The 27057-nt window shown below is 45.8% G+C and overlaps 1 protein-coding gene across 2 annotated transcripts in view; it reads right to left on the bottom strand.

Annotated features, from left to right (window-relative positions):
* The window catches only part of LOC120944301 (protein mono-ADP-ribosyltransferase PARP14-like), a 575277-nt gene that overhangs the window by 541892 nt on the left and 6328 nt on the right, over nucleotides 1–27057 (bottom strand). For both annotated transcript variants that reach the window (XM_040358333.1, XM_040358334.1), the window contains exons 3-8: nucleotides 25037–25070; nucleotides 21807–21992; nucleotides 14346–14582; nucleotides 7637–9900; nucleotides 1955–2194; nucleotides 281–502 (exon numbers count right to left, since the gene is read on the bottom strand). In XM_040358333.1, the coding sequence (XP_040214267.1) occupies nucleotides 281–502; nucleotides 1955–2194; nucleotides 7637–9900; nucleotides 14346–14582; nucleotides 21807–21992; nucleotides 25037–25070 (3183 nt within the window). The remainder of the gene's footprint in view (nucleotides 1–280; nucleotides 503–1954; nucleotides 2195–7636; nucleotides 9901–14345; nucleotides 14583–21806; nucleotides 21993–25036; nucleotides 25071–27057) is intronic.

The following is a 27057-nucleotide window of genomic DNA, read 5'->3' on the forward strand; positions in this document are numbered from 1 at the left end:
ACGAGATGGGGTGGTATAGGATGGCATGGGTGGGGGTGGAGTGGGATGGGGTAGGATGAGATGGGGTAGGATGAGATGGGGTAGGATGGGATGGGGTATGGTGGGGTGGGATAGGATGGGATGGGCTACCTGGTAATCAGTAGTCAGCGGATCTCCCCATCCCCTCCGCCTGCTGCGTAGACTCCTCCCCTTCATCCCAGAAGAACCCCCTGTGATGGCCATGTGGTAATATTCAACCTCTAGACTAAGAGCCTCACAATAAACATGAGATCCCCATTACCTTGATGGTGTCCCTGTCACTGGGGTGAAGGACCAAATGAACTTCTTGAAGATTCTGTACTTTGTTTTTGCTGCTAAACTGGAAAATCTCATCGAACATCACAAACGCCACCAAATCCTTCGGGAATCCGAGATTGCCGGTTCCGATCGCTGGGAAAGATATTGACGTCCACTGGTTCTGCTCTGCCAGTGCCAAACAGTTTTTAATAATTGTGCGAAGAACCTGAAACAGAGAGTCCGAGATTGAAGGGTAACTCTGGGCGAGATTAAAGTGGAGTTCCACCCTGAAAAAAAAACCTCCTGTTGCTATGCGGATGTTCCTATTCTGCCTCTTCCTTATCCGCGGTGGGTCTTCTTCCGCATCGTCCTTCTGGTGAATGGGGCGCGCTGCCTTCTGGGAACTGTGTGTATCCCAGAGAGCAGCCGCCCATTCACAAAGCGGAGCGAGCCTCGCGCATGCGCAGCAGGAAACGGGCAGTGAAGCCGCAATCTTCACTGCCTGGATCCCTTACTGAGGATGGTGGCGCGGGACCTGCAATGATCCAGATCGGCATCGGGGGAGGGGGGGGCCATCATCGCGGGCGCCTAGGACAGGTAAGTGTCCTTATTAAAAGTCAGCAGCTACAGTGTTTGTAGCTGCTGACTTTAAAACAATTGTGGGTGGAATCCCGCTTTAAGCGCATGAAAACCGCCCAGTGTGAAAGGCTCATTATCTGCTGTATTAAGGGGAGGGTACATCTAAAACGGTGGAGGTGGCACAAGGCTAATATTAAATACAACATTGGGCTCCGGCTCAGTTCACCCTCCACCCATTTCCTTCCCCCAATTCTCCCCCCCCTCCTTCTTCCACCAATGCTCCGCCCTTACCATCCATCCACCACCACACAACTGCCCCTTTCCAAATGCCCTCACTACCCTGAAGATAACGAATGCAGTCACCACATCTAAGGACTAAACACCTGCAGTAAAGTGAGGTTGTGTTGGCTTCAACCATCCAATCATGTACCAGCAAAAATCGTGAATTTTAACCACATTCGCTAAGCTAATGCTGCGTGCGCACGTTCGGAATTTCCGATGAAAAAAGTCCGGTGGAGTTTTTTTCATCGGATATTCCGAACGCGTGTGTATGCCCCATCTGACTTTTTCCTTCGGAAATTCTGACCGACTTAGAAAGAGAACATGTTCTCTTTTTTTCAGACGGAAAAAATTTCTATCGGAATTTCCGTTCGTCTGTATGCAATTCCGACGGACTAAAAAACACGCATGCTCTGAATCAAGTCGACGCAAGCTCGTAAGCATTGAACTTCATTTTTCTCGGCTTGTCGTAGTGTTGTACGTCAACGGGTTCTTGACAGTCGGAATTTGGTGTGACCGTGTGTATGCAAGACAGCTTGAACGGAATTCCGTCGGAAAAACCCATCAGAGTTTATTCCGACGGAAAATCCGACCGTGTGTACGAGGCATTAGTGAAAATGTCCTTTACAAAGTGATCAGATTTTAGTCCTTTAACCGCTTAAGGACCGCCTCCTGCACATTTACGTCGGCAGAATGGCACGGCTGGGCACATGCACATACAGGTACGTCCTCTGCTAGTGCAAAGCCGTGGGTCGCGCCCGCGACCCGGTCCGAAGCTCCGAATTTAATTTCCCACCACACTCTGCAGGCCTGAAGGTACCGTTTCCGACGTTCCTTGTCCGTTGTCCCAATGAGGGGCCACAACATGAAGAACCTCTTGACAGGTGAGATTGCAGCCGTCGGTGCTGAACACGGATCCTGGAGCCACCTGAGTGCCGAGACTTGCATTGTTCAGGAGCTTCTGCATATTAGAGCCGGCCCGACTCAGCAAGGCTTTGGATACGGCACCAGCATTCAGGTTCAGATCGGCTCCTACTACACTGTTCACAATGACATCCGTCTGCCATGGAAAGAGGTGAGAAACATTACCAAGTTATTATTTGTTAAAATATTATTTTCTTAAGAGTTGAGTGGTTTGAATTTTAAAATATCCAATTAACAATCTTTGTAATTTGTTCTGTTGTGGAAATTTTATGATGTTTGTATTTAATATGTATTGACTGGGGCAGTCTGAGACTGGTGGAGATACACTTCCTGATATGGAGAAGGGTGTTTGCAGAGTGGGGGTGTCGGCCGGCGAAGGGGCCCCTGTGTGATGCACAGAAATTCGCCTGTGGGATGCGTCCGTTCTGCAAACGCATTGTCGGTTTAGCGGATATATGCTCTTGTCATCTCTCAGTGCCTGATCAACATTGTATTGTGACGTGAGCATACACCTGCAGATAAGCTCCCCTCATCAGGAACTGTGTTCATTGGTTATTGTATTATTGTTGTATTTTGTTGCTGTTGTTTTGTATTGGTATTATATTGTATGTATATAAATATCCCTGTTAGAAGGGTTATCATGTAATGTTTGTCACATCCTGTGTTGTCAAAACCATATATGGGCATTTGCTGTGTGGAGCCCCACCCTGTGAGCTCACTTCCTATGGAGGAGGTCACATGCTGTGACATCACTTCCTATGGAGGAGGTCACATGCTGTGATATCACTTCCTATGGAGGAGGTCACATGCTGTGACATCACTTCCTATGGAGGAGGTCACATGCTGTGGCCAATCAGCTGCTGTTTGTGAAAGCTTTTGTTATAATAAAAGGACGCTGTGAGGGCGTCGGCAAGTCAGTGATTGCTGGGATGCTGGGAACTTACAAGATGGTGGTGTTTGGTTATTGAATGAATGGTGAGTGACCCTTTTAGTTTAAAGATGGATTATTTCACTAAGATGAAGTGTGTGCTTACTAGCACAGGCAGAATGGCGGTGTGCTCTGCATATAACCAATTCTACTATTACAGTTCCAGATCTGGAAAGACAGAGAAGCCAAATATGAAAAACTAGAGGTACTATTTATTATTACCAATATGTAATTATGTGTTGTCTTCTTCTACTGTTATATTTCCTAATTAGGGCATGAAAGTACACATGTATACTACATCAGAGAAGTCCTTCTCAACCTTTGTTTTCAATGCAGAAACCCCTGAAATAAGTGCAAACAGTGAGAAGAATGTCCCTTACATTGGTGGTCGGTGGGAAGAATGTTCCTTACATTGGTGATCAGTGAGAAGAATGTTCCTTACATTGGTGATCAGTGGGAAGAATGTCCCTTACATTGGTGATCAGTGAGAAGAATGTTCCTTACATTGGTGATCAGTGAGAAGAATGTCCCTTACATTGGTGATCAGTGAGAAGAATGTCCCTTACATTGGTGATCAGTGGGAAGAATGCTCCTTACATTGGTGATCAGTGAGAAGAATGTCCCTTACATTGGTGATCAGTGGGAAGAATGTCCCTTACATTGGTGATCAGTGGGAAGAATGCTCCTTACATTGGTGATCAGTGAGAAGAATGTTCCTTACATTGGTGATCAGTGGGAAGAATGTCCCTTACATTGGTGATCAGTGGGAAGAATGTTCCTTACATTGGTGATCAGTGGGAAGAATGTCCCTTACATTGGTGATCAGTGAGAAGAATGTCCCTTACATTGGTGATCAGTGAGAAGAATGTTCCTTACATTGGTGATCAGTGAGAAGAATGTTCCTTACGTTGGTGATCAGTGGGAAGAATGTCCCTTACATTGGTGATCAGTGAGAAGAATGTTCCTTACATTGGTGATCAGTGAGAAGAATGTCCCTTACATTGGTGATCAGTGAGAAGAATGTCCCTTACATTGGTGATCAGTGAGAAGAATGTCCCTTACATTGGTGATCAGTGAGAAGAATGTCCCTTACATTGGTGATCAGTGAGAAGAATGTCCCTTACATTGGTGATCAGTGAGAAGAATGTCCCTTACATTGGTGATCAGTGAGAAGAATGTTCCTTACATTGGTGATCAGTGAGAAGAATGTTCCTTACATTGGTGATCAGTGAGAAGAATGTCCCTTACATTGGTGATCAGTGAGAAGAATGTTCCTTACATTGGTGATCAGTGAGAAGAATGTTCCTTACATTGGTGATCAGTGGGAAGAATGTTCCTTACATTGGTGATCAGTGGGAAGAATGTTCCTTACATTGGTGATCAGTGGGAAGAATGTCCCTTACATTGGTGATCAGTGAGAAGAATGTCCCTTACATTGGTGATCAGTGAGAAGAATGTTCCTTACATTGGTGATCAGTGGGAAGAATGTCCCTTACATTGGTGATCAGTGAGAAGAATGTCCCTTACATTGGTGATCAGTGAGAAGAATGTTCCTTACATTGGTGATCAGTGGGAAGAATGTCCCTTACATTGGTGATCAGTGGGAAGAATGCCCCTTACATTGGTGATCAGTGAGAAGAATGTCCCTTACATTGGTGATCAGTGAGAAGAATGTCCCTTACATTGGTGATCAGTGAGAAGAATGTCCCTTACATTGGTGATCAGTGGGAAGAATGTCCCTTACATTGGTGATCAGTGAGAAGAATGTCCCTTACATTGGTGATCAGTGAGAAGAATGTTCCTTACATTGGTGATCAGTGGGAAGAATGTTCCTTACATTGGTGATCAGTGAGAATAATGTTCCTTACATTGGTGATCAGTGAGAAGAATGTACCTCAGCTAAAAAGATCATTGGTTAAGAGTTACTGTCAGGGGAAGAAATTGCTCAACGGTCAAAGAACCCCCAGTAACCTCTGAAAGAACACTAGGAATCCACTAAATCCTGATTGAGAAAGGCTGATATAAACCTTGTAAAATCAGTAGTGTATTTTTGCCTTAATGTAGGGAAATTGAAACATCTGTCAGGTTTCTTCTGCTGTTTGGGTTCCGCTGTGGAAATCCCCTTGATGTCCAGTTTGGAGAAATAGATCTCCAAAAGAAGCATGTAAACAGATTTGGAAAGAGTAAGAACCTCTGTTACATTTCTTTATCGTACATCACGGGACACAGAGCAGCCATAGTAATTACTATGTGGGTTATATATCACCTATAGGTGAATAGACACTGGTACATTCAAGACAGGAAGTCCCCCCTATATAACCCCTCCTATAAAGGGAGTACCTCAGTACCAAGGTGTTGGTCACGGTTAATGATGTGCTAAGAGTAGGCTCCGCTAAGAAGATCAAGCGGCTATGCTGTCGGATCCGTTCAAAGTGCCAAAAAGGGCCAAAGTGAATGGTACCCGAGTCTCGAGGAAGAAGAACGAGGTTGCCTGCCTGTAATGCTCCTCTTTTAAGGGTTGGACCCTGGGATCCAGCACCTTGGTCACGTATACTATACAAAAGGTTTCTCTGGCAGGGTGCTATACAGGTCCAAGGGGGAGGACCCCATATACAAAGGGGACCCTGTCCTTGAAGGTTCGTCATGACATGGCCCGCCGTGATTGGGTGAAGATTGGGTTCTGTCTGTGATTTTTCAGCAGTATTCTGCGGCGGGAATGGTAAGTTAAGAAGATCCTAAGGAGCTTAGGTTCACTTATGGACTTCTCTAAAAGAAGGGATCCACTCGCATACGGGACAGATGTGCTAGTGACCCCGTGGGATCAGTTTTCACTGATTTATGCGTTTCCTCCAGTTCAACTGCTACCGCGGCTTCTTCACAGAATCAAAGAGGAACGAAAGCCAGTGATTTACAGTAGCCCCAACATGGCCCAGAAGATCCTAGTATGCAAAGATCATAAGGATGACAGTAGGGAATCCATGGACTCTTCCATATCGTCTGGACCTGCTGTCGAAAGGGCCGGTGTTCCATCCTGCCTTACAATCGCTGAATTTAACGGTTTGGCTATTGAAGCCCGCATTTTAAAGAGTCGGGGGCTTTCAGGTTCAGTGGTAACCAGCCTGATTAATGCAAGTAAGCCGGCTTCCAGGACCATTTATTATAGGGTCCGGAAGGCCTATATTTCTTGGTGTCAAACCAAAAGATGGCATCCTCAGAAGTATGTCATAGGTAGAATTCTTGCCTTCCTACAATTGGGGGTAGAAATGAAGCTGGCCTTGAGTACAATCAATGGTCAGATTTCAGCCTTGTCAATGTTTTTTCAAAGGCCGCTTGCTTTGCATTCTTTAGTCCGGGCCTTTATACAAGGGGTAATGCATATGGCTCAGCTGGTTAGGACACCCTTGTGCCCATGGGATTTGAATCTGGTTCTGTCAGTTTTACAAAGACAGCCTTTTTAGCCGATAACCGATATTTCCTTGGTTCTTTTGACAAGGAAATTGGTGTTCTTAGTTGCAGTAACTTCCGCAAGAAGGGTATCAGAATTGGCAGCTTTTTCTTGTAAAGAGCCATACTTAGTTATTCATAAAGATAAGGTGGTGTTGCATCCTCACCCAACCTTTCTGCCTAAGGTTGTTTCATCTGAATCAAGATGTTGCCCTGCCTTCCTTTTTTCCAGAACCTCGTTCTGCGGAAGAAAGATTGTTACATTCTCTCGATGTAGTGAGAGCAGTAAAAGCTAAATCTGAAGACGACAGCTCAGATACGGAAAACTGATGTTTTGTTTGTGCTGCCAGATGGCCCCAGGCAAGGACAATCAGCGTCAATATCGACTATTTCAAAATGGATTCGTCAGGTTATTATTCAGGCTTATGGCCTGAAAATGAAGGTTCCACCTTTTCAAGTTAAGGTGCACTCTACCAGGGCAGTCGGCGCTTCTTGGGCAGTGCATCACCAGGCTTCTATGACTCAGATTTGCAAGGCCGCAACTTGGTCGTCAGTGCATACGTTCACAAAATTCTATCAGGTGAATGTAAGATGGCAAGAGGATGCCGGCTTTGGGCGCAGTATTCTGCAGGCAGCAGTGAAGGGCCTTACGTCTGATGGCTTTTATTTGTGTCTCCCTCCCCTCAGAGGCATTGCTTTGGGACATCCAACATAGTAATTACTATGGCTGCTCTGTGTCACGTGATGTATGATAAAGAAAATAGGATTTTTATAACAGCTTACCTGCAAAATCCTTTTCTTGGAGGACATCACGGAACACAGAGGTCCCTCCCCTCTTAGTGGGATATATATACAGTATATATATTGCTTTGCTACAAAAACTGAGGTACTCCCTGTGTGGGAGGGGTTATATAGGGGGGACTTCCTGTCTTGAGTGTACCAGTGTCCATTCACCTATAGGTGGCATATAACCCACATAGTAATTACTATGGCTGCTCTGTGTCCCGTGGTGTACTCCAAGAAAAGGATTTTACAGGTAAGCTGTTATAAAAATCCTATTTTTATTGCTCTATTTGAATCATAAAAGTCTTTGGTGGAGTCCTACTTTAGCAGGAATATAAATGGAAAAACCCTCATGGTGGGACCTTTGGCTGCAACAGGTAAACTGTTCTACTTTAGTAGGAAAGTGCTAGAGAATCTACATACCGAGCAGTCCTCAATGTTCTTCTGAAGCAGCTTGATCTCCAGTCCTTCCTCAGTCATCACGGTGTTGTCATTACCTCTATTCATTGGCACTGGTGGGTTCTGTGTCACTCTTGTGACCGGCTGGGGTGCCATTGTTGTAAAAGGCACATTGCTTGTTTGGTTACCAAATTTGGCCTTTGTAACCTCAGAGAAAATGTTGACGGTTTCCTCCTTCGTGTCCACAAGATGTATTCTCTGTAAAGTGCTCTGTTGTCCCGGCGTCTCTACGTAGTCCCGTATGGCTTCCACTATGTTTTCAGCACATAATTTTATGGGAAAACCAAAAACTCCAGAACTGACAGCTGGAATTGCTATTGAGCTGTGACTCTTCTCAGAGGCCAGCTGTAAACTGGTGGTAATCGCCCTCCGTAGAAGCCGTTCACATCTGGAGGGGGAATTTGTGTCCCATCGGGGACCCACTGTATGTATGATTTGTTTGCACGGCAATTTCCCTGCGTCAGTAATTACTGAATCTCCAGTTAACAATTTACCATCTTTCCTGATAATCTGATCGCAGTCATCTTGGACTTTACGTCCTGCTGCATCCAGAATAGCTTTTGGCAAACCCCCAATATGTTTCAGATCTTCATTGGCTGCATTAACAATGACATCTACATTGTGACGGCACAGGTCATCTTTATATACAGAGAGGGTCATTCCATTTGGAAGAGTTACTTGGAATCTGGGTTTATGAAATAGATTATTTTCTACACCAGCTTCCTCTAAACGTATCAGACAATGGTAAGTTGTCCTTGCGGTTGTAGCATGAACTTCTTCATTGACCTTACAAAACTTTTTGGCTCCCGGTTTCTCAATACGCAGAGTATCACTGTGAAGTGAGTGCAAAATGTCCCAAATTACATTTTGTGCCTCTTGAACCTTCACCCGTGGTCCCGACAGGTGGATACCGTTCTGGTTCTTTGTTACATTTACATTTTTCTTTATCTTCTCCAAGATCTCTTTCCTTTCCTCCATGAGAAACGTCATCTTTACTGAAGGTTGAACTGGAATTCCTGTCTCTATAGTAGAGTTCTTCTCCAGAAAGTCGCAGACTTGTTCGTAACACTTTTGAACATTTGAAGTCAGGCCGGCGATGACCACGTTGTCCTCCGTTCCCGACGAAGATTCCTGTATCAGGACGGTGATTTTCTCTGCATTAAATAACTGAAGTAGATGTAACTGGAGACTTTTCCACTCAGGAGATTTCAGAAGACTTTTGTGTTCAACTAAAAGTTGTCTGTGATGCAGTTTTTCCTTAATTTGCTTTTCTGCTTCTATCAAGTCTTCCATTGAATGAGCCATCAGTTTAACAACGCCATCTTCAATTTCCAGCATTGCGTTGATGTTGTGACGTACAAAGAGCAGAGTGGACATCTCCTCATTATCGGTGGATACCAGGAACTGGACGAGGTGCGGATCCATCTGGATGAGTTTGCTTTTCATTTGTTGCTTGATGTTGAGTATTTCACATTTGGCCATGAGCACTTCTTCTCTCAGTCCCGATAGACGGGCTTTCTTTGTTGGCACATCATAGTCCATCTTCAGCTCTGGAACCTGGTCCAGGATCTTCTTCTTCAGGCCGCTGTTACACATAATCTGATAGAGGATTGGAGACATGGGTAAGGTCACAGTGTTGGTTTGTTTCTTTCTTTCTACCTGTTTGGTGGTTTCCTCTACCAGTTGTCTGAATGTTGGGTCGATCTTTGTAACATCCTTGGACATTCCAGCCAAGAAAACTTTCTCTAAACCAAAGTCCGGTCTGATGAGTACTTCATCATAGGTGGAGCTGCTGACTTGTTCTCTAATCGCTTCCCAGACCGACTCATCCATTTTATACTCTATTACTCTTAACTTTGATATGAAAAGTGAGAATTCATTATAAATGTCGTCACTCCATCTCGGTACAATCTTTGTCACAGACCTGAGATGGGTGGACAAGGTGGGAGGGAAGACGAGTTGAAGGACAGGATCCTGGCAGTCTTGATCTGGCCATTTGATCTCACAGTGTTTATCCTTCATCTTCACATCTATGTCGTTCTTTAATCCTTCATTATTACAGATATGTTCCAATATGTATGGACTGATATTAAATTCTATAGGGTTTGGTATTTCTATACAAGGTCCGTCCTTCCCATACAGTGCTATACCCAGCAATGGGTAGTAAGGGTATACGGATATATTTGTCTTGGAAAACACGTGATCCTTCTTCAGAACTCTTTTAACATCTGGAAGAGAAGAAAACAGATTCACAATGATCTTCCACTCAATACTCACATTCAGTTCTTTTTTTTTTTTTTTTTTTAAATCCAAACTCTTTTTTAATAATATGAAAAAGCATCTGAAAAGTACAAAGACATTAGCCATTATGAATCATACATAATATGCATAAAAAAGACAGTCATCAGTCTGTGCAAATAGAACGTAAAATGATAGAGAATGTAAACAAAAACAAAACAGATCAACCAGAGCTCATAGTTAAATAAGCTATGCACAATACCATTTCTTTCTGTTTTCATAGAATAATGTACTATAAGCTCAGAACAAGACTAATATAACTGAAGCTTTAGGTGGATGAAACAATTTGGGCCCCTTAACAGTGGAGCCGTACCAACTAAAAGCGGGGGTTCACCCTAAAAAAAAACATTGTTTTTTTCTAGCATGCCATCAAGCATACTAGCGCGATCTACAGTACGCCTTTTTTTTTTTTTTTTTGGCGCCTTACTTACGGTTTACTGCTGTAGTGAAGTTTCAGACTCCCCGCGGGGAATGGGCGTTCCTATGCACAGTGAAGATGATTGACGGCCGGCTATGGCGCGTCACGCTGCCCGAAGATAGCCGAAATGGGACTTGCCTCTTCACGGCGCCTGCGCAGTCAGCTCCGATGTCTGTGCGCAGGCGCCGTATAGCACCGTGAAGTAGCCGTAGCCGGCTGTCAATCATCTTCCCTGTGCATAGGAACGCCCATTCCCCGCGGGGAGTCTGAAACTTCACTACGGCAGTAAACCCTAAGTACGGCCCCAAAAAATAAAAGAAAGGCATACTGTAGCTCGCGCTAGTATGCTTGATGGCATGCTAGAAATTTGTTTTTAGGGTGAGACACCGCTTTAAATTTGTCTATCCATTACTATCTGTGAGGAGGCGAGGCAGTGAGAATCCAACCAGCTCTGCCAAATAGGATTCAATTTTTACCAAGTAGTAGAGAACTAACATACTCAACCCATTTCTTTCTACAAGGTACCGTGGGTGATATCCAAAACCTAGCAATTAACTTCCTCTAGTTATCATAATTCATACACCCGGTGGGTAAATTTTAGTGTCCACATCTCCAAGTAGGCACACCAAAGGGGTCAGAGGTACAGAAACTTGGGCGAGCTTAGAGATAGTCTGTAGGACCGTAGTCCAATACCATGTGAGTTTTGGGCATCGCCAGATCATGTGTATTAAATCACCCCTATGTATGTTACATTTAGGGCATAGTGTAGGGATGAGCCGAACACCCCCCCGTTCGGTTCGCACCAGAACCTTCGAACGGACAGAACGTTCGCGCGAACATTTAGAACCCCATTGAAGTCTATGGGACTCGAACCTTCGAATTCAAAAGTGGTCATTTTAAAGGCTAATATGCAAGTTATTGTGGGAAAACGGGTTTGAGAACCCGGGTCTTGCCCCAGGAAACATGCATCAGTGGAAAAAAAAGTTTTAAAAACGGTCGTTTTTTTCTGGAGCAGCGATTTTAATGATGCTTAAAGTGAAAAAAAAAATTTAAAAATTCCTTTAAATATCGTACCTGCTGGGTGTTAGGGCCCTTTTACACTGGGGCATTTTTCAAGCGCTTTAGCGTTAAAAAAAGCGCCTGTAAAACGCCTGAAAGAAGCTGCATCTGCAATCCCAATGTGAAAGCTCGAGTGCTTTCACACTAAAGCGCCTGAAAAACACCCCAGTGTGAAAGTGGTCTTAGCGTTAAAAAAAGCGCCTGAAAGAAGCTGCATCTGCAATCCCAATGTGAAAGCCTGAGTGCTTTCACACTGAGGCGCTGAGCTGGCAGGGCGTCAAAAAAAGTCCTGCATGCAGCTTCTTTGCAGCGCTTTAGGAGCGGTTAATACACCGCTCCTAAAGCCCCCTTCCCATTGAGGAAGCTTTTTTTACCGCCAAAGCGCCTGAAAAGCGCCTCAGTGTGAAAGGGGTCTTAGCAGCGCTTTACCAGCGTTTTTCGGGCGCTGGCAGTGTGAAAGGCCTCTGAAAGCACTTGGGCTTTCACATTGGGATTGCAGATGAGGCTTCTTTCAGGCGCTTTACAGGCTTTTTTTTAAACGCCAAAGCGCCTAAAAACTGCCCGAAAAACGCCCCAGTGTGAAAGGGGTCTTACTATAAGAAAAAAGTCATTTAAAACTGCTTGCTTTACCGGGCCTATTTTGGCACTTTTCTCCTTTATGTAAAAATCACACTTTTTTTGCTAGAAAATTTATCAGAACCCCCAAACATTATATATTTTTTTTTTAGCAGACACCCTAGGGAATAAAATGGCAGTCATTGCAACTTTTTTTCTCGCATGGTATTTGCGCAATAATTTTTCAAACGCCTTTTTTTAGGGAAAAAAACAGTTTCATGAATTAAAAAATAACAAAACAGTAAAGTTAGCCCAATTTTTTTGTATAATGTGAAAGACGATGTTACGCCGAGTAAATAGATACCTAACATGTCACGCTTTAAAATTGCACACACTCATGGAATGGCGCCAAACTTCGGTACTTAAAAATCTCCATAGGCAATGCCTTAATTTTTTTTACAGGTTACTATTTTTGAGTTACAGAGGAGGTCTAGTGCTAGAATTGTTGCACGCGCTCTAACGCACGCGATGATACCTCACATGTGGGGTTTGAACGGTGTTTACATATGTGGGCGGGACTTGTGTTCGCTTCTGCACGCGAGCGACCGGGACAGGGGCGTTTTAAATTTTTTTTTTTTATTATTTTATTTTATTTTTTTACTTAATTTTTACACTTTTTTTGACATTTTTTTTTAAACATCCCTTGTAATAGTAATCACTGTGACAGGTCCTCTTTATGGAGAGAGGCGGGGTCAATAAGACCCCACATCTCTCCTCCAGGCTTACAAGCATGAAATCGGTGAAAAAAATTTCACCGATTACATGCCGACAGCCGCGATAGCGGCTTTGTTTATTTCCGGGTAGCGGGCGTGACGTCATAACGTTGCGCCCGGCCCTCCGACGGTCATAGAGATGACTGTGACCGTCTGGTCACCAGTCATCTCTATGGTTCACCAACGAGCGCCGGCCGATTCGCTCTCCGGGCCCCCGATGGCACGGGAGAGCCCGGAGAAGCACCGGACGGCGGCGGGAGGGGGGGGGGGACGTCCCCTCCCGCTGCCTAGAAGAACGATCGAGCGGCGGAACCGTTCCGCCGCTTTGATCGTTCTTCTGGTGCACAGAATCGCCAGCTGAAGACGGCGATATCTGAATGATGCCTGCAGCTGCCCCATCATTCAGATATCACCGCTTAAAGTGGAGGACGTCCTACGGATCTGAAGTGGTTAATATAATATCTGCAATATGGATGAAAATCATTGAGAAAAATAGCATGGGTTTCCCCCGCCCCCCTCCCCCCAGGTCATTACCAGCCCCTTTGGCCCTATATACTTTGAACAGCATTATACAGGCGGTGCAAACAAGACCGGGACTGTAGGTTTGTTGTTAAGTAGAATCTGTTTGTAATTGTGAACTGGTACTTTTTTAAAGTGTAGCTCCAGACAAAAAAATCAATTTTTTAAGCTTTTCTGAAAACATAGAGAAGGGTTATCACCCCTGTAACATTTGTTTTGCTGTCTGTGCGCATCTGTTCAGAAGATTGCACCTCACTTTCTGTCCCAATGACAAATGATTTTTTGAAAATTTGTTTTTTTTGGTGCCCCTCGGCCTCCTGACTGTGTTTTAAAGGTTCAACTTCACATCTATGCGATGCATCAGAGTATGTGCCTTGCTGCAGAACAGCCTATTAATTTGAGAATGAACTGCCTGCCCCCCCCCCCCCCCCCCCCTCAATAGCACCAAAGTGCATGGGCCTTTTTTTTTATTAATTTTTTAATGCCGCTGCACCAAAATGCATGGTGCTTTTGTTAGCATGCATTTTTATTTTTGGGATTTTTTTTTTTATTTACACACATTATATATATAAAATGTGTGTGTAAAAAAAATAAAAAAATAAATCACAAAAATGCGTGCTAACAAAAGCACCATGCATTTTTTTTTGAGAACCGTGAGAGAATCGTGATCTTCATTCTAAGCAAAAGAATTGTGATTCTCATTTTTCCCAGAATCGTGCAGCTCTACTGCCTTTAGGAATTAATATGAGAAGCACCAGCAAATCTATTGACGTAGCTTTAGGTGCACACTGTGCAGAGGACACAGGCAGTACACCACGTGAAAATACTGCAGATAGCACAATCACCTGCCTGCCTGTCAGTACTGTACCTGTGACAGGAGTCACTTTGAGTGGGAGCAATGTTTGAACACTCTGATGTTGACCACAAGTGGTTCTATCCTTCCTTGATGTGCCACTTGGGACAATTCTAGTCAATTAAAGCATAAGCATCATCAACCAGCAATCATTTCCAACGTATGAAGGTCTTCTCTGTAGCCACTCTGTGAACTCACCTGCGGTGTCACGAAACGTGATCAGTGCGGCTCTTTCCTCAGGTAACATCACAACGTCTTCTACTCTTCCTCCTCCATGTTTTGGGTTCTCAAAGAAAGCTGCCAGATACATCTCAGATGTGTTCTCCGGGACATTCTCCACCCGGACACTTCGGGATTCTTCCAGGGGCTTCGCTGTCATCCTGTTGTGAGCCATTCTGAGGTTACTGGAGAACGTTCTGATGAATCTTTGAATATCTGGAGAAAAACAGGAAATCCCCCCCCCCCCCCCCTCAAATTTAATGGCATTAAAGCGGGGTTCTGGGCATACATTTTTTGCAATCTCAAATACATTACTATAAATAATCATTAAAACATATTAATAAAGCATGGTCAGTATATGAATAGTTGCAAACACTTACAGTGCCTTGCCAAAGTATTCGGCCCCCTTGAATGACCTTTTGCCACATTTCAGGCTTCAAACATAAAGATATAAAACTGTAATTTTTTGTGAAGAATCAACAACAAGTGGGACACAATCATGAAGTGGAACGAAATTTATTGGATATTTCAAACTTTTTTAACAAATAAAAAACTGAAAAATTGGGCGTGCAAAATGATTCAGCCCCTTTACTTTCAGTGCAGCAAACTCTCTCCAGAAGTTCAGTGAGGATCTCGGAATGATCCAATGTTGACCTAAATGACTAATGATGATACCGTATTAACCGGGGTATAGCGAGCTCCCGCGTATAGCGCGCACCCCTAAACTTGACCCGGATTCCTGTGAAAAAAAGATTTTTTGTACTTACAGTTTTGGTGTCTTCCGCGGCGTCCATCGGCGGCCTCGTCGGGTCCGGCGTCCGTCTGCGGCTTTGGGTGTCCTCTTCGTCGGGTCCGGCGTCCTTCTGCGGCGTCCTCGCGTCCTCCCCGCTCGTTTCGCGCGCAGAGTATGAATACTGCGCCGACATATACCGAGCGCAGTACACTCGTGTATCGTTGGGCAGGCTCGGCTACTCTCGTGGTGACGTCCTGTACGTCCAGGACGTCAGCGCGAGAGGCGTCGGAACTGCCCGAAGATACACGAGTGTACTGCGCTCGGTATATGCCGGCGCAGTATTCAAATTCAGCGCAGGAAAGCGGGTATCGGCGTATACCGCGCACCCACGATTTTGCCCTGATTTTCAGGGCAAAATAGTGTGCGGTATACGCCGATAAATACGGTAAATAGAATCCACCTGTGTGTAATCAAGTCTCTGTATAAATGCACCTGCACTGTGATAGTCCCAGAGGTCCGTTTAAAGCGCAGAGAGCATCATGAAGAACAAGGAACACACCAGGCAGGTCCGAGATACTGTTGTGGAGAAGTTTAAAGCCGGATTTGGATACAAAAAGATTTCCCAAGCTTTAAACATCCCAAGGAGCACTGTGCAAGCGATAATATTGAAATGGGAGTATCAGACCACTGCAAATCTACGAAGACCCGGCCGTCCCTCTAAACCTTCATCTCATACAAGGAGAAGACTGATCAGAGATGCAGCCAAGAGGCCCATGATCACTCTGGAGGAACTGCAGAGATCTGAGGTGGGAGACTCTGTCCATAGGACAACAATCAGTCCCTGTATACTGCACAAATCTGCCCTTTATAGAAGAGTGGCAAGAAGAAAGACATTTTTTAAAGATATCCATAAAAAGTGTCGTTTAAAGTTTGCCACAAGCCACCTGGGAGACGCACCAAACATGTGGAAGAAGGTGCTCTGCTCAGATAAAACCAAAATCCAACTTTTTGGCAACAATGCAAAACGTTATGTTTGGCGTAAAAGCAACACAGCTCATCACCCTGAACACACCGGGATCCCCACTGTGAAACATGGTGGTGGCAGCATCATGGTTTGGGCCTGCTTTTCTTCAGCAGGGACAGGGAAGATGGTTAAAATTGATGGGAAGATGGATGGAGCCAAATACAGGACCATTCTGGAAGAAAACCTGACGGAGTCTGCAAAAGACCTGAGACTGGGACGGAGATTTGTCTTCCAACAAGACAACGATCCAAAACATAAAGCAAAATCTACAATGGAATGGTTCACAAATAAACATATCCAGGTGTTAGAATGGCCAAGTCACAGTCCAGACCTGAATCCAATCGAGAATCTGTGGAAAGAACTGAAAACTGCTGTTCACAAACGCTCTCCATCCAACCTCACTGAGCTCGAGCCGTTCTGCAAGGAGGAATGGGCAAAAATTTCCGACTCTCGATGTGCAAAACTGATAGAGACACCCCAAGCGACTTACAGCAGAGACACCCCAAGCCACTTACAGCAGAGACATACCCCAAGCGACTTACAGCAGAGACATACCCCAAGCGACTTACAGCAGAGACATACCCCAAGCGACTTACAGCAGAGACATACCCCAAGCGACTTACAGCAGAGACATACCCCAAGTGACTTACAGCAGAGACATACCCCAAGCGACTTACAGCAGAGACATACCCCAAGTGACTTACAGCAGAGACATACCCCAAGCGACTTACAGCTGTAATCGCAGCAAAAGGGGGCGCTACAAAGTATTAACTTCAGGGGGCTGAATAATTTTGCACGCCCAATTTTTCAGTTTTTTATTTGTTAAAGAAGTTTGAAATATCCAATAAATTTCGTTCCACTTCATGATTGTGTCCCACTTGTTGTTGGTTCTTCAAAAAAAAATGACAGTTTTATATCTTTATGTTTGAAGCCTGAAATGTGGCAAAAGGTGGCAAAGTTCAAGGGGGCCGAAAACTTTCGCAAGGCACTGTACCTGATATCATCTCAGGGATCTTGTGGCCACTTCCATAATAGCTGTGGGCATTATGAAGCCCCGCTCATGTCTCTTCCTGGATTTTCTGAGAGAGGTGCATGCTGGGTAACCAGCATGCACCTCTCGAACTCGCGCACGCGCAGTATAACGGCGCTCGTAGAGCCGTTCGTTTGGATAGCTGCCATGACAACGAGTGGCGAAGGAGGAACGTTCCGCCCAGTTGTCATGACAACCTAGATAACATGATCCAGCAGATAACAAAACTATGAATCCCTCACCTATGAAGTCCTCTCTCTCCTCCATCAACACACAGGGCGTTCTTCCCTTTTCAAAAATGGAGCTGTGATCCGCCTTAATTGCGTCATTTCCTGTATGGAATAACGCGATTTTTAGGCACAGTAATGCCCAAAGATGAGTATCATAATTTCCCAGGAGGCCATGGGGGGGGGTAGGAACGGAATTACATCCACCGCGGACTAGGAACTAGGCAGATTAGGAAATCTGCCTAGTAATAGCTATTTACAAGGTAAAAAAAAGGACCTGGCCCCTTTTTGCGATTCGACACTGCATCGCTTTAACTGTCAATTGCGCGGGGGTGCGACGTGGCTCCCAAACAAAATTGACGTCCTTTTTTCCCCACAAATAGAGATTTCTTTTGGTGGTATTTGATCGCCTCTGCGGTGTTTAATTTTTGCGCTATAAACAAAAATATATTTGCTATAATAAATATGCCCAAAAATATATAAAAAAACATTTCTTCCTCAGTTTAGGCCGATACGTATTCTTCTACCTATTTTTGGTTCCAAAATATCGCAATAAGCGTTTATTGATTGGTTTGCACAAAAGTTATAGCGTCTACAAAATAGGGGATAGTTTTATTGCATTTTTAATATTTTTTTTTTTTTACTAGTAATGGCAGCGATCTGCGATTTTTATTGTGACTGCGACATTATGGCGGACACATCGGACACTTTTGACACATTTTTGGGACCATTGTCATTCATACAGCGAACAGTGCTATAAAAATGCACTGATTACTGTGTAAATGACACTGGCAGGGAAGGGGTTAACCACTAGGGGGGCGCTGTAGGGGTTAAGTGTGCCCTAGTGTGTGATTCTTACTGTAGGGGGGGGTGTGGCTGGGCGTGTGACGTCACTGATCGTCGTTCCCTATGACAGGGAACAGACGATCAGTGACAAGCCACGGAGAAGAACGGGGAAAGGTTCACCTCTCCCCGTTCTTCAGCTCTGTGACCCGATCGCGGGACACCAGCAGCGATCGGGTCCTCGGGTCTCGCAGGCACGTTAACGGAGCTTCGGACCGGGTCGCGAGCTCCCTGCCAGTGGCATGCTCGTGACCCACGGCTGGGTTCTTAAAGGGGACGTACATGTACGCCCTTGTGCCCAGCCATGCCATTCTGCCGACGTATATCGTCGTGCGGCGGTCCTCAAGCAGTTAAAGGTAAGCTGCTGATGAAAAGTATTTTTTTTTTAGGGTGGAACTCCGCTTTAAGTACAACTGTGTAAAAACTTTGCCGACGGAAGAGAATGATAGAACCTCTCTGTTTTAACATTTTATATAACTAATAATGATATACCGTATTTATCGCGGTATAACGCGCTCCCGCGTATACCGCGCACCCCTAAAGTAGCCCCGAATCCTGTGGAAAAAAAGTTTTTTTTGTACTTACAGTTTTGGTGTCTTGCGCGGCGTCCATCGGCGGCCTCGTCGGGTCCGGCGTCCGTCTGCGGCTTCGGGTGTCCTCTTCGTCGGGTCCAGCCTCCTTCGGCTTCGGGTGTCCTCTTCGTCGGGTCCGGCGTCCTTCTGCGGCGTCCTCGTGTCCTCCCCGCTCGTTTCCCGTGCCGAGTTTGAATACTGCGCCGACATATACAGAGCGCAGTACACTCGGGTATAGTCGGGCAGTCTCGGCTCCTCTCGCGCTGACGTCCTGTACGTCCAGGACGTGAGCGCGGAAGGAGCCGAGACTGCCCGACTATACCCGAGTGTACTGCGCTCTGTATATGTCGGGCGCAGTATTCAAACTCGGCGCGGGAAAGCGGGTATCGGCGTATACCGCGCACCCACGATTTTGCAAAAAAGTGCGCGGTATACGCCGATAAATACGGTACATTTGGTGCATTTTTTAACTCTAAGGCCACATACACACAACGGGTTTTTCCAACGGAATTCCGTTCAAGCTGTCTCACATACACACGGTCACACCAAATACCGAACTTCAAGAACGTGGTGACGTACAACACTACGACGAGCCAAGAAAAATGAAGTTCAATGCTTCCGAGCATGCGTCGGCTTGATTCTGAGCATGCGTGGTTTTTTGTCTGTCAGAATTGCATCCAGACGAACGGAAATTTTTTCCGTGTTCTCTTTCAAAGTCCGTCGGAATTTCTGACAGAAAAAGTCTGATTGGTGCATACACACGGGGGTAGATTCACGTAGCATTTACGGCGGCGTATCTCCAGATACGCCGCCGTAATTTGAATTCTGCGCCGGCGTATCCTTACGCCGATTCACAAAGGCAGATACACTTTAAAAATAGGCTTCCTCCACCGACGTAACTTGAATGCGGCGGCGTAGAATTGTGTGCAATATTACGTTGGCCGCTAGGGGCGCTTCCGTTGTTTTCGGCGTAGAAAATGCAAATTACCTAGATACGCCGATTCACAAACGTACGTGCGCCCGGCGGTAGTTTTTTACGTTGTTTGCGTAAGGATTTTTCTGCGTAAGGTTGCTCCTGCTATTAGGAGGCGCAGCCAATGTTAAGTATGGACGTCGTTCCCGCTTCGAAATTTGAATTTTTTACGTCGTTTGCGTAAGTCGTTCGCGAATAGGTCTGGACGTAATTTACATTCACGTCGAAACCAATACGCCGTTGCGCCGTACTTGGGAGCAATGCCCACTGGGATATGTACACGGACGTCAATCACGTCAGGTCACCATACATTTACATAAAACACGCCCCCCCTTCCACATTTGAATTACGCGCGTTTGCGCCGGCCCCATTTACGCTACGCCGCCGCAACGTACGGAGCAAGTGCTTTGTGAATACTGCACTTGCTCCTGTAAGTTACGGCGGCGTAGCGTAAATACGATACGCTGCGCCGCCATAACATAAAGCGCAGCTACGTGAATCTACCCCACGGTCGTAAATATCAGATGAAAAAATTCCGTCTGACTTTTTCCATCGGAAATTCCGAGCGTGTGTATGCGGCATTATACAGTCCCAATGTTCCTATCTATAATTAATCATTCACGGGGTTATTTGAATTTTTTCTTGAAATGACTTCATTGTACAGTGAACAAATTTTTTGTCAGGTGAATCTCCATTGCTCTCCAGCACTCAGTAGATAAAAGTGGGGTAGATTCAGGTAGGTTTGCCTATTTTTTACGGAGGCGCAGTGCACCGTTTTGCCGCTGCGCCTCCGTAAATTTCCTGCGCTACGCTTGATTCACGGAGCAGTAGCTCCGTAAATTGGGTGTGCGCTCCGGAAAACTGCCCGGCGTAAGGGCACGTAATTTAAATGATCCCGTAGGGGGCGTGGATCATTTTAATTAGGCGCGTTCCCGCGCCGAGCGTAGTGCGCATGCTCCGTCGGGAAACTTACCCGACGTGCATTTCGGTAAATGACGTTGCAAGGACGTCATTTGCTTCAAAGTGAACGTGAATGGCGTCCAGCGCCATTCACGATTCACTTACGCAAACGACGTAATTTTTAAAAAACGCGACGCGGGAACGACGGGTTATACGTAGCATTGGCTGCCCCTGCTAATAGCAGGGTCAGCCTTACGCAAAAACCGACGTACGCAAACTACGTAAACTGCGTACGCAGGGCGCGCGGCGTAAGAATGCAGCCTAAGATATGCGGGCATAAGAGCCGTATGCCACGCATATCTTAGGCTGCAGTCGGCGTATCGAGGTTCCTGAATCAGGAGCACTCGTTACGCCGGAGCAAGTAAGCAATTGCGCTGCGTAACTATGGTTACGCAGACGCAATTGCTTTTTGAATCTGGGCCAGTGATTCTGTAGAGTGTGGGCCTCATGGTAGCGCCCCGTTTTTTGGCATATGGCAAACAACATTCTCTTACAAGGGCCATTGGCTGGTAGTACACAGTTGAGCTCTTAGGCCGGGTACACACGAACAAACATGTACGGTGAAAGCGTTCCGTCAGACCGTTTTCACCGTACATGTCTGCCAGAGGGCTTCTGTACGATGGTTGTACACACCATCGTACAGAAGTCCGCGCGTAAACAATACGCGGGGCGTGTCCGCGTCGTCGCCGCGGCGATGTGGGCGGGCCTGCCATTTAAAGGCTTCCACGCATGCGTCGAAGTCATTCGACGCATGCGAGGGACCGCGGGCGCCTGGACATGTACGGTAGGTCTGTACTGACGACCGTACATGTCCGAGCGGGCAGGATTCCAGCGGACGGTTTTAAAACACGTCCAGGAATATTTGCCCGCTGGGAAAAGGCCCGGCGGGCAAATGTTTGCTGGAATTCGGCCCGCTCGCGCCCACACACGACCGAACAGGTATGCTGAAACTGGCCCGCGGACCAGTTTCAGCATACATGTTTGGTCGTGTGTACGGGGCCTTAGGCCCAGACTAGAAGCTGTGAGCCTCATTCCAGACTTTGTATCTAAATCATGAAAAAATAAAGATTGGACTCACCGATATCACATGTGAAGGTGACAACAGCAGATCGGATCTCCGGAATGATCTCCACATAGAAGTCGGTGTCCTCAACCTTCTCACTGATGTTCTCCACCAGGAGGTTCAACATCTCAGGAGCGTCGCTGTCCTGGAGGTTCTCGATCAGAACCCGAGAGGACGGGGGGACTTCATCATCCGGTGAGGCTGTAACACAAATATATTCCCGGGGAACGTTTTTTGAGTGGAATTTTTTCATCTACATCAAAATAAACATAATGGCCCGGATTCACAAAGCACTTACGCCGATGTATCTCCAGCCACACCCCCTACAGTTGTAAACACACACTAGGTGAACCCTAACTCCTACAGCGCCCCCTGTGGTTAACTCCCAAACTGCAACTGTCATTTTCACAATAAACAATGCAATTTAAATGCATTTTTTGGTGTGAAAATGACAATGGTCCCAAAAATTGTCCGAAGTGTCCGCCATAATGTCGCAGTCACGAAAAAAATCGCTGATCGCCGCCAATAGTAGTAAAAAAAAATAGGGCTGCGGAAATTAACGATTAATTGGTCGATTAATCGTTAATTTCTTTGGTCGATTAAAATAATTTTGATCGATGACGATCCGCGGAGTGAGCTCCGCGGTCTCGCCCATAGGAAAGGCCGCGGCTTCGGCCTAGCTCCGGAGCCGCGGCGCGCTGACGTCATCATCACCTGCCCGCCTGCTTGTATCTTCTTCCCTTGCGCACGTGTGTCCATCGGCTACGCTGCAGATGGGTCTGCCTGCCTGATAGTCAGGTAAGAAAGGACAACCATCTGTGTGTGGTAACATTATGGGGCAGATGTATATATTCCTGGAGTATGGGGACAGATGTGTATATTAAAGCATGGGGGCAGATGCTGTAATGTACACATCTGCCCCCATGCTGTAATGTACACATCTGCCTCCATGCTGTAATGTACACATCTGCCCCCATGCTGTAATGTACAAATCTGCCCCCATGCTGTAATGTACACATCTGCCCCCATACTGCAAGAATATACACATCTGCCCCCATGCTGTAATGTACACATCTGCCCCCATGCTGTAATGTACACATCTGCCCCCATGCTGTAATGTACACATCTGCCCCCATGCTGTAATGTACACATCTGCCCCCATGCTGTAATGTACACATCTGCCCCCATGCTGTAATGTACACATCTGCCCCCATGCTGTAATGTACACATCTGCCCCCATGCTGTAATGTACAAATCTGCCCCCATGCTGTAATGTACACATCTGCCCCCATACTGCAAGAATATACACATCTGCCCCCATGCTGTAATGTACACATGGGGGCAGATGTGTATATTCTTGCAGTATGGGAGGCAGATGTGTATATTAAAGCATGGGGGCAGATGTGTATATTACAGCATGGAGGCAGATGCTGTAATGTACACATCTGCCCCCATGCTGTAATGTACACATCTGCCTCCATGCTGTAATGTACACATCTGCCCCCATGCTGTAATGTACACATCTGCCTCCATGCTGTAATGTACACATCTGACCCCATACTGCAAGAATATACACATCTGCCCCCATGCTGTAATGTACACATCTGCCCCCATGCTGTAATGTACACATCTGCCCCCATGCTGTAATGTACACATCTGCCCCCATGCTGTAATGTACACATCTGCCCCCATGCTGTAATGTACACATCTGCCCCCATGCTGTAATGTACACATCTGCCCCCAAACTGCAAGAATATACACATCTGCCCCATGCTGTAATGTACACATCTGCCACACAACTACTTTTAGCTGATCTCCTTGCATTGCAACTCTGCATTAGCCACTGGTAAATGTGGTGGGGGCAGTATGGGGGCAGATGTGTATATTACAGCATGGGGTCAGATGTGTACATTACAGCATGGGGACAGATGTGTATATTACAGCATGGGGTCAGATGTGTACATTACAGCATGGGGGCAGATGTGTATATTACAGCATGGGGGCAGATGTGTACATTACAGCATGGGGGCAGATGTGTATATTCTTGCAGTATGGGGTCAGATGTGTACATTACAGCATGGAGGCAGATGTGTACATTACAGCATGGGGGCAGATGTGTACATTACAGCATGGAGGCAGATGTGTACATTACAGCATGGGGGCAGATGTGTACATTACAGCATGGGGGCAGATGTGTATATTACAGCATGGGGGCAGATGCTGTAATATACACATCTGCCCCCATACTGCCCCCACCACATTTACCAATGGCTAATGCAGAGTTGCAATGCAAGGAGATCAGCTAAAAGTAGTTGTATCTGTATGTGCGTTAATTAATCGAAATTAGTCGATTAATCGATTAAAAAAAAAAACGATTAATCGAACACAAAAATTTTAATCAGTCACAGCCCTAAAAAAAAAAAAAAAATGCAATAAAACTATCCCCTATTTTGTAAACTCTATAAATTTTGCGCAAACAAAATCGATAAACGCTTATTGCAATATTTTTTTTACCAAAAATAGGTAGAAGAATACGTATCGGCCTAAACTGAGGAAAAAAACGTTTTTTTATATATTTTTGGGGGATATTTATTATAGAAAAAAGTAAAAAATATTGCATTTTTTTCAAAATTGTCGCTCTATTTTTGTTTATAGCGCAAAAAATAAAAACCGCAAAGGTGATCAAATACCACCAAAAGAAATCTCTATTTCTGGGGGAAAAAGGACGCCAATTTTGTTTGGAAACCACGTCGCACGACCGCGCAATTGTCTGTTAAAGCAACGCAGTGCCGAATCGCAAAACCTTTGCCTGGGCATTTAGCTGCAAAATGGTCCGGGGCTTAAGTGGTTAATGATGAAGTTGGAAAAACTTCGTTTTTTTTTATGCCGAAAAACTATTGTGTGTACGCGGCATCACAGAAAGGGGAATGAGGGGAAATCTCTTATGGAGCCCCAGATTGCAGGTAAAATGAGACGGCGGTGCTAATCCTTCCCCCACTCCATCCAAATGTAGAAAACTATATTTTTTTATCTCGACTCTTTAACCAATTTTGCTTTGCAGGAATTCTCTGTAAAAGTGAAATTGGCAAATTTGGAGCAAAATCAGCGACTCCTCCCCAATGGAAGCACCTGAGCAATCAGCGCCAGAAGGCAGACCGGTCTGACACCTTATCCTCTCCCTTCCCCCGCTCCCACCATTACGATCTATAGGACAGAAATGACTCTAAACGTCCAATAAATCTTACGTTTGTCCTCCTCGGCGCGGCCGGACTGCGAACCCTGAAAATAGAAGATAAACCGCTATGAGTCATTTCTAGAAATTTCTGCTCATTATAACAATTCTTATTTCCACAACAACCGATATTCCCAGCAGAGACAACCAATGGGAGCCGAGAATAGAAAATAGTTACTGCCCTCTGAGCTGCAGATCCCCTCCTCTTATTTCTCCCGGACGGGGCGGGGCGATCCCCCGGTGACTTTATTGATATATTGCCTGGGGTGGATCATGGGATCTCGGCAACAAAGCCCTGACTAGAGAACTACGTTCGTGAATCGGCGTATCTCCCTCATTTGCATATTTGCAATGAGGCGGCCAGCGTAAATATGCGCCCACGATACGCCGGTGTAGGAAAGTTACGTCGGTCGTAGGAAGCCTATTTTCAGGCGTATCTAGTTCTGTGGGCACGGCGCACAGATACGACGGCGCATAGTTATACTTACGCGGCGTATCACGAGATACGCAGCGTAAGTGCTTTGTGAATCCGGGGCCATTGTTTGATTTGGAAAGAATTTATTTGCAGATTCTGGTGGAAAATAAGTATTTGGTGAATATGAAAATTTAATCTCAATACTTTGTTATCTATCCTTTGTTGGCAATGACAGAGGTCAAACGTTTTCTGTAAGTCTTCACAAATTTGTCACACACTGTTGCGGGTATGTTGGCCCAGATCTCCTCCATGCAGATCTCCTCAGTGATGTTTTGGGGCTGTCGCTGGGCAACACGGACTTTCAACTCTCTCCAAATGTTCTCTATGGGGTTGAGATCTGGAGACTGACTAGGCCACTCCAGGACCTTTTCTTACGAAGCCCCTCCTTCGTTGCCCGGGCGGTGTGTTTGGGATCATTGTCATGCTGAAAGGCCCAGCCACGTTTCATATTCAATGCCCTTGGCTGATGGGAGGAGGTTTGCACTCCAAATCTCACGATACAGGGCCCCATTCATTCTTTCATGTACACGGATCAGTCGTCCTGTTCCCTTTGCCGAGAAACAGCCCCAAAGCATGATGTCGCCACCCCCATGCTTCACAGTAGGTATGGTGTTCTTTGGTTGCAACTCACCATTCTCTCCTCCAAACACGACGAGTTGTGTTTCTACCAAACAGTTGTACTTTGGTTTCATCTGACCATATGACATTCTCCCAATCCTCTTCTGGATCATCCAAATGCTCTCTAGCAAACCTCAGAGGGGCCCCAGACATGTACTGGCTTATGCCGGGGGACACGTCTGGCACTGCAGGATCTGAGTCCCTGGCGGGGGAGTGTGTTACTGATGGTAGCCTTTGTTACGTTGGTCCCAGCTCTCTGCAGGTCATTCACTAGGTCCCCCCGTGTGGTTCTGGGATTTTTGCTCACCGTTCTTTGGGATCATTGTGACCCCACGGGGTGAGATCTTGCGTGGGGCCCCAGATAGAGGGAGATTATCAGCTGTCTTGTATGTCTTCCATCTTCTAATTATTGATTTCTTCACACCAAGCTGCTTGCCTATTGCAGGTTCAGTCTTCCCAGCCTGTTGCAGGTCTACCATTTTGTTTCTGGTCCTTGGACAGCTCTTTGGTCTTCACCATAGTGGAGTTTGGAGTGCGACTGTCTGAGGTTGTGGACAGGTGACTTTTATACTGATAACAAGTTCACACAGGAGCCATTAATACAGGTAATGAGTGGAGGAGGAGGAGCCTCTTATAGAGGAAGATACAGGTAATGAGAGGAGGAGGAGCCTCTTATAGAAGAAGATACAGGTAATGAGTGGAGGAGGAGGAGCCTCTTATAGGAGAAGATACAGGTAATGAGTGGAGGAGGAGGAGCCTCTTATAGAAGAAGATACAGGTAATGAGTGGAGGAGGAGGGGCCTCTTATAGAAGAAGATACAGGTAATGAGTGGAGGAGGAGGAGCCTCTTATAGAAGAAGATACAGGTAATGAGTGGAGGAGGAGGAGCCTCTTATAGGAGAAGATACAGATAATGAGTGGAGGAGGAGGAGCCACCTATA

This window comes from Rana temporaria, chromosome 6, assembly GCF_905171775.1.
Source record: "Rana temporaria chromosome 6, aRanTem1.1, whole genome shotgun sequence".
Lineage (NCBI taxonomy): Eukaryota > Metazoa > Chordata > Amphibia > Anura > Ranidae > Rana > Rana temporaria.